Source organism: Triplophysa dalaica, chromosome 20 (assembly GCF_015846415.1).
Source record: "Triplophysa dalaica isolate WHDGS20190420 chromosome 20, ASM1584641v1, whole genome shotgun sequence".
In the NCBI taxonomy this organism is placed as follows: Eukaryota; Metazoa; Chordata; class Actinopteri; order Cypriniformes; family Nemacheilidae; genus Triplophysa; species Triplophysa dalaica.
The window spans coordinates 20,033,286-20,044,492 of NC_079561.1; the positions used below are offsets into that span (position 1 = coordinate 20,033,286).

General features: G+C 42.9%; 2 protein-coding genes across 2 annotated transcripts; one reads left to right on the plus strand and one right to left on the minus strand.

Annotated features, from left to right (window-relative positions):
* On the plus strand, positions 1-8,604 carry sh3gl2b (SH3 domain containing GRB2 like 2b, endophilin A1). Its single transcript, XM_056732419.1, has 9 exons — positions 1-355; positions 4,313-4,381; positions 4,493-4,565; positions 4,653-4,796; positions 4,908-5,041; positions 5,489-5,647; positions 5,747-5,850; positions 5,931-6,046; positions 6,627-8,604. The coding sequence occupies exons 1-9, from the start codon at positions 311-313 to the stop codon at positions 6,821-6,823; spliced, it is 1,041 nt and encodes a 346-aa protein (XP_056588397.1). The 5' UTR covers positions 1-310; the 3' UTR covers positions 6,824-8,604.
* Positions 8,605-8,700: 96 nt separating this feature from the next.
* On the minus strand, positions 8,701-10,831 carry hmgb2b (high mobility group box 2b). Its single transcript, XM_056732430.1, is given in 6 exon segments — positions 8,701-8,955; positions 8,958-9,077; positions 9,158-9,332; positions 9,442-9,596; positions 9,671-9,829; positions 10,698-10,831. Coding segments are annotated over 5 exon segments (636 nt in total). The 5' UTR covers positions 9,821-9,829; positions 10,698-10,831; the 3' UTR covers positions 8,701-8,919.
* Positions 10,832-11,207: the final 376 nt, after the last annotated feature.

Below are 11,207 nucleotides of genomic sequence, written 5' to 3' on the forward strand. Positions count from 1 at the left end.
CGCTGTCCGCGGTGCTGAACACAGATCAGACTCACGCGCGCGCATGTGTCTGTCTGGTCTGATGAGAAGCAGGTCCGTCATGTTGATGTGTGATTGACTGATGGATCGATAGATCATCTGACAGCCGATTCTTCTGGGGTTCATCATCCGCGCGCGCTCAGGGCGGGTCGTGTGACGTCACGCGCGCCATCATCAGCAGATCAGACGCTCGTGCGAGCCGCGCGACCGTGACGGCTATCATTGCGCTTCAAAATCATCATTAAACAGCGCGAATTGCGGCGGAATAAAGGCGGCAGGCGCGAGGGGCAGAATGTCTGTGGCGGGACTGAAGAAGCAGTTTCATAAAGCGACGCAGGTAAGCGCTTTAAATCCGCTCGTTACTCCACACAAACCCGCCATCCGTCCTCGCGAATAACCCACAGCGTCGTGCAAATGTCACGGACCGACCGTTAAACCCGCAGTCAAACGACAAATGTGCGCGTGTATCACCGAGCGCGACACCTGCGGGTGACCGAACACCGTCACGTGATGTATGTCAGGGTTCACGCGCGTTATGTGATCGGCCGCGCGCGGTGAGATGGTGCGGTAGAGCAGGTCTGTATGTGTCTCTGTGATAATAAATCGATATTAATACAAATATAACATGACAGACAGCTCGGGGCTTATTGTGACACAAAATGTTAACAACATAAAACAGCACTGAACATTAATACGGTGTGACACTTCGTAAATAAATGTTTTGATATTATATAATGTTCATTAGTTCTGTGTTATAATAACATTCACAGTCATTCCTAGTATCTTACACTTTCTAATAGTATTGAATACAGATGTTGTATAGGATTTAACCTGTTTAACTCAGAATTTGGCATTATTGTATGTGTTATGTCAGTCAAAAATAAAGGAGCTTTTTTCTGTCCTAAAGTCTGTTTTTGAAAGTGTGTTACTCTGAGCATGATGGACACAGGAACCTGCAGACAAGCGTTCTTGATTCCAACAGGTCTTCACAAAAAGAGGAAAGAAAAAAAAATCTCTATCATGTGGTATTCAGTTATTATTCTAAAGCAACTCAAGTGTCCTTTTTTCCTAATTTCCACCTGAATTTGGCATACCCAATTTAAAAAACACCCCATAACCACATACAGTGGTATAAAAAAAGAAATATTATTGTGTACTTTCACAGTAAACCTCTCAAAATTGCTGTCACATGGACTTGTGGTCTCGTGGACTTAAATTGCTCGTGCTCGCCAAGTCTACGAGTCTGTAGATTGTCCCATTTGTCTTTTAATTGCTCAAAAGTGAAGTCCCCTACCCAGGAATCCTTGCAAACGCCCAATCACAGAACAGATGGGAGGAGTGTCGTGGATGTCAGACATTTACGTAAACATGAAGGATACATTTTTAAATGTATGTTTTGATCAAATTAAAACTTAATTCATTGATTAGTTACTTATTCACATTATTGCTTATTTATTTTCTATTAAGCCAGCTATTCAAGAATAAAAACTTTTAATGCAGTGCATTTTCTTACTTGCGGTAATAAGCCATGTTTTGTAGATTTATATGTAGTTGTCTCTGAGCTCTGTTGAGCTGAAGAACACAGCTTCTGTATTATAGAGAAATATTAAAGAACGACATATATGCATATAAAGAAGTGTATACAGAAGAATAGAGTATACAAATAAATATAAACTCAGCAAAAAAAGAAACGTCCTCTGACTTTCAACTGTCTTTACTTTCAGTAAACTTAATATGTGTAAATATTTGTATGAACACTAAAAGAGTCAACACCATAAGGCAAAAACTAAAAATGTTTCACAGACATGTGACTAACAGAAATAGAATAATGTGTCCCTGAATGAAGGTAGGCTCAAAATCAAAAGTACCAGTCAGTATCTGGTGTGGCCACCAGCTGCTTGAAATACTGCAGTGCATCTCCTCGTCATGGACTGGACCAGATTTGTCAGTTCTTGCTGTGAGATGTTACGCCACTCTTCCACCAAGGCACTTGCAAGTTCCTGGACATTTCTGGGGGGAATTGACGTGCTCAATGGGATTGAGATCCGGGCTCTTCGCTGGCCATGGCAGAACACTGACATTGCTGTCATGCAGAAACTCACGCACAGAACGAGCAGTATGGCTGGTGGCATTGTCCTGCTGGAGGATCATGTCCGGATGAGCATCCATAAAGGGTACCACATGAGGGAGGAGGATGTCTTCCCTGTACCGCAAGGCATTGAGATTGCTTGCAATGACAACAAGCTCAGTCCGATGGTGATGTGATATACCGCCCCAGACCATGACGGACCCCCCCACCTCCAAATCGATCCCGCTCCAGGGTACAGGCCTCGGTGTTACGCTCATTCCTTCGACGATAAACACGAATCCTTCCATCACCCCTGGTGAGACAAAACCGTGACTCATCAGTGAAGAGCACTTTTTGCCACTCCTGTCTGGTCCAGCGAAAGTGGGTTTGTGCCCATAGGCGGCGTTGTCGCTGGTGATGTCTGGTTAGGACCTGACTTACAACAGGCCTACAAGCCCTCAGTCCAGCCTCTCTCAGCCCATTGCGGACAGTCTGAGCACTGTTGGAGGGATCGTGTGTTCCTGGTGTGACTCGGGCAGTTGTTGTGGCCATCCTGTACCTGTCACGAAGGTGTGATGTTCGGATGTACCGATCCTGTGCAGGTGTTGTTACACGTGGTCTTCCACTGCGAGGATGATCAGCTGTCCTTCCTGTCTCCCTGTAGTGCTGTCTTAGGCGTCTCACAGTGCGGACATGGCAATTTATTGCCCTAGCCACATCAGCAGTCCTCATGCCTCCCTGCAACATGCCTAATGCACGTTCACGCAGATGAGCAGGGACCCTGGGCATCTTTCTTTGGGTGTTTTTCCACAGTCGGTAGACAAGTCTCTTTAGTGTCCTGCGTTTTTAGAACTGTGACCTTAAATGCCTACTCTCTGTAAGCTGTTAAGGTCTTAACGACCATTCCACAGGTGCATGTTAATTAATTGATTATGGTTAATTGAACATGCATGGAAAACATTGTTTAAACCCTCTAATTTGAAGATCTGTAAAGTTATTTGGATTTTTACAACATTATTGTTGAAATACACAGTCCTGAAAAAGGGACGTTTCTTTTTTCGCTGAGTTTATATACATAAGCAGTTGCATTTACTTCATGACAAATGAATGCATTACAAACATGAATATCTGTTGCATAATGCATATCAACATATGAAATACAGAACTATAAAAACCGGCAGCTCCAGTCCCAAATAACTATAACTGAACAACAAGTGTGATCGACTTCACGTGGTGCTGCACAGACTGAACAGCGAATGACGAGAAAGTACCGCGAGAGTGATTAGAAAGCGCGAGAGAGAGAGAGAGAGAGAGAGAGAGACAGAGAGAGAGAGACAGAGAGAGAGAGAGAGAGAGAGAGAGAGAGAGAGAGAGACAGAGAGAAAGATAGAGAAAGAGAGAGTGATTAGAAAGCGCGAGAGAGAGAGAGAGAGAGAGAGAGAGAAAGAGAGAGAGAGAGAGAGAGAGAGAGTGAGAGAGCGAGAGAGAGAGAGAGAGAGAGAGAGAGACAGAGAGACAGAGAGACAGAGAGAGAGAGAGACAGAGAGAGAGAGAGAGACAGAGAGACATAGAGACAGACAGACAGAGAGAGAGACAGAGAGAGACAGAGAGAGAGAGAGAGAGAGAGAGAGAGAGAACATGTGTCTGTCTGTCACAACACAAGAGAAAACAATCAATCTGATCTGACCTGATGTTTCCTATATATGTTCATAACACTATATTTTTATATACCTTTATTCTGCCACTTAAATGTATATTTTGCTTTTGTAAATCTTTTTTTAAACTACACTCTATTTCTGTTTTTATTTATTTACATATATTATAAACCACTTTAATGTTGCACTACATACATCACACTTTATTTCATTTTACTGTATTACTATAATTATCTTTGTTTATTTTGTATACATACTTGCACTATTTGTACGGAATCCTTTGGCAATACCAATGTACATTTTTAAGTCACGCTAATAAAGCACACTTACATTGAAAATGTGTGAGAGAGAGAGAGAGAGAGAGAGAGAGAGAGAGGTGGCAGTTGGGGGTTGCACATGTCTATTTTCTGTCTAATGGTACTGTTAGGTGGCTGTTGCTATGGCAACTGGCTCTGTCTTGTACAGTGTCCATGCAAGTAAACTCAGACCCTGAACAAACACATTAAAGCATGTTGTGTCATTACAGTGTGTGTGTGTGCGTGTGTGTGTGTGTGTGTTTTCTTACCTGCAGAAGGTCAGTGAGAGGGTTGGAGGGGCTGAAGGCACCAAACTGGACGATGACTTCAAAGAGATGGAGAAGGTTTATTCACACACACACAATCACACAGTTAGTCATGATGACATTAACATGTGAACTGCTGAATTGTGATACAAACTGTGTGTGTGTTTGCGTGTGTGTGTGGGGTTACAGAAAGTGGACACTACCAGCAGAGCCGTTCTGGACATCATGACCAAAACCACAGAATACCTGCAGCCAAACCCTGGTGAGTGTGTGTTCTCCTTTAAATAAAGAGTTAATTCAGTGTACCTGTTTTCAATTAAATATGAGAAGTATGCTTGTGTGTGTGCAGCGTCCAGGGCCCGGTTGAGCATGATAAACACCATGTCTAAGATCAGAGGTCAGGAGAAGGGTCCGGTTTACCCTCAGGCTGAGACCGTCCTGGCAGAGGCCATGTCGAGGTTCGGTCGAGAGCTCGGAGAAGAGTCCTGCTTCGGTAAAGCTCTTGATTATTTCTAGTTGTGGTGCTGAAGAGAGAGAGAGAGAGAGAGAGAGGGTGATGATGAAATCACTTTACTGTGTGTGTGTGTGTGTGTGTGTATGTCAGGTTTGGCTCTGTTAGATGCCGGTGAATCCATCCGTGAGCTCGGAGAGGTGAAGGACGCTTTAGATATTAATGTCAAACAGAACTTCATCGATCCACTACAAAACCTTCATGACAAAGACCTCAAAGAGATACAGGTAACACACACTCTCACACACACACTCTCACAGACACATACATATGTTCACATACACGTGTTGGGTTTCCATGTTTTATGGGGGCATTCCATAGACACAATGGTTTTTAAACTGTGTATCATATTCTCTGCCCCTGAACCTAGAAAATCACACAACACTTTCTGCTCTTTTAGATTTTCAAAAAAGTTAATTCTGTATGATTTGAGAATAAATTTTGTCCCCATACTGTTGGGTTTACCCTACCCACACACACTCTCTTTACAGACACACACTCACTCGCACACACACTCTCTCTCTTACAGACACACGCACATACAAACACACACCAACACACACTCTTACAGACATTGAAGCCTGAACATACCTTCATACAAATACACACACAGTTGCATTAGATAGTTGTGTATTTTTACAGTGATGTAAACAATGAGAAGTGTGTTTCTACAGCATCACCTGAAGAAGATGGAGGGTCGTCGTTTGGATTTCGATTATAAGAAGAAGCGTCAGGGGAAAGTGACAGAGGATGAGATTAAACAAGCTCTGGAGAAGTTTGACGAGTCTAAAGAGATCGCAGAGCAGAGCATGTTCAACCTGCTGGAGAATGATGTAATACAACCTTAATGTCTCTCTCTCGCTGTCACTCGTTGTAGGACTACAGTATGTGTAAACAATACCAGGATCACATGACAGTGTGTGTGTGTGTAGATCGAGCAGGTGAGTCAGTTGGCGGCTCTGGTTCAGGCTCAGGTTGAATATCATCAGCAGGCGGCTGAGATTCTCCAGCAGCTCTCTAGTAAGATAGAGGACAGGTGAACACGTCATACAATCACATCACAGCTGAATTATTGTGTTACAGTCCCTTCACTGCACAAGTGTGTGTGTGTTACAGAATAAAGGAGGCGTCTAGTAAACCACGGAAGGAGTTTGTCCCTAGACCCCGTATGGAACTTCAACTGCCCAGCGAGAATTACAATGGAGGTTTGAAATCATCTGCACACTCGCCAGGTAACACACACACACGTCTGGTTTATTATCTCCGTGGGGACAGTCCATAGGCGTAATGATTCTCATACTGTACAAACTGTTTATTTTATCCCCTACCCCTAAAGATCACAGAAAAGGTTTTTTGATTATTGGTCTTTTTTTTTATATCGTCCTGTACGATTTATAAGCTTTTGGATTTGGATTCAATTTATTGTCATTACACATATAACAAGTACAGTGTAACGAAATGGATTTAAGAAGAAAAATACAGCATAACACAAGGGAAGTTGAGAGAAAAACAGATACACATAATACACCATAGACAAGACTTGCAACAGGGTAAAATAATCCAGCCCGTCAAGCAGCCATCCGGTCCAGTGCCATTACGGCGCCGCTCACAGACCCGCTTGTCAGGCTGGTTTTCTGCCCATAAGGACCTCCATTTTGGTGTCCATGGTGACACGAGTCCCCTTGAGTTGGTGTGTATTCAGGTTTAGGTCCCCACCGGGATATAAAAACAAGGCTACACTCACACACAAAGTGTGTATTTTCTTCGCTTCTCACATCAGCAGAAAGAATACCATCCTGTTCTCTCTCTCAGCTCCGTTGGATCAGCCGTGCTGTCGCGCGCTCTATGACTTCGAGCCCGAGAATGAGGGAGAGCTGGCCTTCAAAGAGGGTGACGTCATAACCCTGACCAATCGGATCGATGATAACTGGTACGAGGGCATGATCCACGGCCAGTCGGGATTCTTCCCCATCAACTACGTGGATATCCTGGTTTCTCTGCCGCATTAGGCTCTGTTGCCTAGCAACCCAACTTTATTGTGCATCTGTGCAACAGCTTAACCTCCTGTTCCTGTCGATGAGCGACTCTGAGGATGACAACAGACACATCTGAGTGAAGATAGTGTGTGTGTGTGTGTTCCTTGTGGTTTTGTTGTTATTGTGTTTCATTGTTTGTAGTTGCCTCTCAGTTATGGTTTGTTTGTTTTCTCCTCCTTCCTCTGTGTTCTGCTGCATGGGACACGCGCTGCCTGAGCTTTATGTTTTTCTCACCTCCTCATCTCTTCTATATTTGACCACTAGGCTTTACATGAATGCTGATTTGTCATCTAGAAAAGCACACACCTCGCTCTTCACGATCGCTCTTTCCACATTCAGATCATTTTAAATCACAAGGTTCAAGATGTTGGATCAATAGCTTTATTTAGATTACGAGCACCTGACAATATCACGTACAATCTCACAGATGCGTAGGAGAGATCCCTGTCGGCAGGTTTATCTCATGTGTCACGCTATGAACTCACATTGATGGTGAATTATGATGATGTTAAAGCTCTTCTGATTGACTCTTTCTCATGAGTGGACGTCTGGTTGGATTTGTTGTCGTCACCTTGATCGTTTGAAGTGTAATGTGAAATTGCGCAATAAGGATCGTTGGTGTTTTTTAGCTGTGAACAGAGAGTCTAGAGATCTGTCTGAAGCTGGAACACTTGTGAAACCAGCCACCGTCACAAATCAACGTTACATTTATCCTTCGGTTGGTTTAGATGATGACTTATTTTTAGCCTAAGTGTTTGAAACCGCAATGGCAAGATTGTGTTGAAGCGATTGCTGTATGTGGCTGTGTGAGTGTTGACGCTCTCAGTACAGTGGAATATTGTGTAGATTCTGGTGTAGGTTTAGTTGTTTGTGGCATGATGAGCGCTTCATATAATCTTGACAATCTCGATGGCGTCTGTAGAACAGGCCCGGGTGTAGCAGGCATCTGTCCTCGTGTGCCGATCAATCGGATCAGAGTGTCTGACCTTCACTTGACCTCTGCCGTGACCCTTTCATGAAGTTTTGTGCAGTCGGGGGTCCAGCGTTTAAGACGTCAACACTGCCAAACATATCCTTGTGTTTTCTAGTACAAATATGCACAAATTCCAAATTCAAGACATTTACCTGAGAAGCAAAGCCAGATATTAGGACTCAACTGTATTGTAAATGTATCTTGATTTAAAAACGTTTCAATTTATACTGCAAACTAGACAAAATACAGGGTAAGAAAAGCATTTCAGTGAATATCATCTTTTCTCTACGCTTCGTTCAGTTTTGAATCACATCTGCATTTTAATCAGATCAACACAAAAATAAAGGATTTATGTTTTGTATAGTGATCATGTTCGACCACACTTTTTAGATTATGAGACTAAATCATGTTGATTAGAAATGTGCAGTATTAGTAAGGATTGTGACAGATGCCCTCTGCAAGTTTCTGTCTCATGATCAGGCAATAATACCGATGTCTCTATACAAGCGGTGGTGCATGAAAACACTCAATCTTTCCGTTTTCACATTGAACTACCCTCTGATGTGTGTGTGTGTGAACGCCTGAATGGCATATGGAGTATAAATGTTTTGCACAATGTGAAGGTGGATGTAATGTTGACGTTATTCACATTACAGAGGTTCACATTTATGAATCCTTTTATTATGGTGTTTGTATACCACGTATTTATTTAGATTGTTCTTGTGCTGGATTACAAACATCTGTATGGCTTGATGTGAGAACAATAAACACAATGTCACAATGACCTGGAACAACTTATTTACATTCACCTCAGTCTGACACGATCAGATCATCTTACATTCTGATCAACCTTCATAAGACGACACCAGACACGAACTCCAAATCCTTAACATTTATTATAAAAAAAGCATTTCTACAAAATCTTGGACCAACAGCTGGAAGTGTACAAAAATATAAAGTAAATCTAAAGAAAAAAAGACAACATTTTACACTTTCATTATTGCTGGAGCGGTTTTACGTAAAAACATGTACATGAGGAGAAATAAAAAAAATTCATGACATGACCCTCAGTAATGTGACATTAGACACGAGCAGTCTACTCATCGTCGTCATCATCATCATCGTCATCCTCATCTCATCATCATCATCGTCGTCGTCATCATCTGCGTCGGGTTGGGATTTTTTAGCAGAGCCGGTAGGTCGACCCGGTCCCCTTTTTGAAGCTACGGCCCCAGAACGGTATGCCGCAACATCCTGCGAACGAGAGGCGCACGATCAAACACCAATCAACACGCAGATAAACACTCACATCTCAAAGACGTCTGTTTCCTCACCTTCTCGTATTTCTCGCGCAGCTTCACGGCCTTCTGCTCATAGGGTATGCGGTCTTTGGTGCTCTGTTTGGACCACAACTCACCCAGTTTCTTGGCGCTCTCACCAATGGACAGACCGGGATTCTCGCTCTTCACTGTCGGCCGGAGCTCAGAGCAAAACACAAAGAAGGCAGACCTATGAAAAACAAAGAAGATTTATCATTTTCAATGAGCATCAAACATCTCATTCAGTGACATCAAAATGAAATAGTCTCGTACAGACTATCACACGCGTGACAACTTACGGGGGTCTTTTAGGAGCATTTGGGTCTTTCTTCTTCCTGCTGCCCTTCTTGCTGGCACCTTTGGGCGGCTCGTAATCCTTCATCTCCCTGTCATAGCGAACTTTATCCACTTTCGCCATGTCCTCAAACCTGCTCTTATCTGACGCGGTTATCGCCTGCACAGAATATTAAGAGTCACAAGAGAAGCACAACTGATGTGTGTGGACACAAGTCAGACTGGAACCCTCACCTTCCATCTCTCAGAACATTTCTTGGAGAACTCTGAGAAGTTCACAGGCACCTCTGGACTCTTGCGCTTGTGTTCCTCGCGGCACGTCTGCACAAAGAATGCGTACGCAGACGTCTTGCCTTTGGGTTTATTCACGTCACCTTTCACCATGATGATCAACTAACAGAATAAAAGAACTTCATTAATGATCTGGTTGACACCACAGCAACACGCCTGATCTATAGGTCATAGTATTACATCATCGTGTTCTATATGTAGTATATATGAAGAGATTGGTTCCGTTTTAGAACGATTCAAAAATCATGTTCTTAATTACGTTATGATGTTTATATTGTGTTAGTTACCTGTATTTATAAGTTATTATGGCTTAAATCCAACAAACTGCAGTTTGAATTAATTAATTGCAATGCAAAATAATAAAACATGATTTTGACTCGTTTTAAAAACGGGAGTTCTCATTTTGGAACCAAACATATCACATATCAACACCCACTGGAGGTGCATTAGGAAACGCATCGAACAAATAACATGACTTTAATCTATCTCGAGACAAAACGCAAAAAAACACAGAAAAAAACTAATTGCATGATTATACGTCGTTTTAAGCGGAAATATTAAATCGGAAAGTAAATTCGTCGCTAAGATTTTCGGTTCTGTTTGAACAAAGATTCCTGCGTATTCTTCCCGCCTAATCTCTACCCGTCCCGCCCTTCCCCCATCACGACACAACGGGTCTCTCAAAAAAACCTTCGTAATATAATCAAATCCTGCGTGTAACCGAGCGCAGTCTCACGTTACTGCACCGAATCCCGTTAAAATCGCGCTTTTAAAGGCTCGCGCGCCCTCATTTGCTGCTCGAAACACAAACACGCGACGTTTCTCTCACAACCCGTTAAAATCTCACAAACCATCACCTGCGCTCTCGAACTAACATCACAGAAACACGATTACATTACCGATCTTGCCGGATTAGGCGAATTCGCGTTTAAATACTTCAGAAATAGACGGTTTTCAGAGTTACACAAACCTGTCCTTTATCTCCGCCGACCTGCGCTAGCGTCTCTAGTCTCTTCTGTACCACGTCACTCACGTGATCTCTTCTGAGCGTGCGCTGTGCGCAGCAAATGGTGCGTACTTGACCGCCAGGGCGACTGATTGGAGGAATTTGCTTTGCTTTGCGGTGCGGGACGTCCAATCGCCGGCCGCTCCAGAAAGACTCCGCGACACTGATTGGTCGATTGGAACTCCCAGCCTGGTTCGAATGTTAGTAAACTGAAATCACAACAAAACACATTACAGCTATGATAATAATCATGATATCACAATCTTTATAAAACAATTTATATTGTATTATTTACATTTGAACGTGCCTTTCCTCATATACTATAAAAAAATACTGCTTATAAAAAAGGGGTCTATTTCGGCTATGCGTACATATCTCGAGTTTCCTGACATAAATAGTAAAGCGTGAGCGAGCCTCTCGTGTGAGGGTATTTTAGGTCATAAATCGATGATGTCAAAGATTGAAGTGTGTATA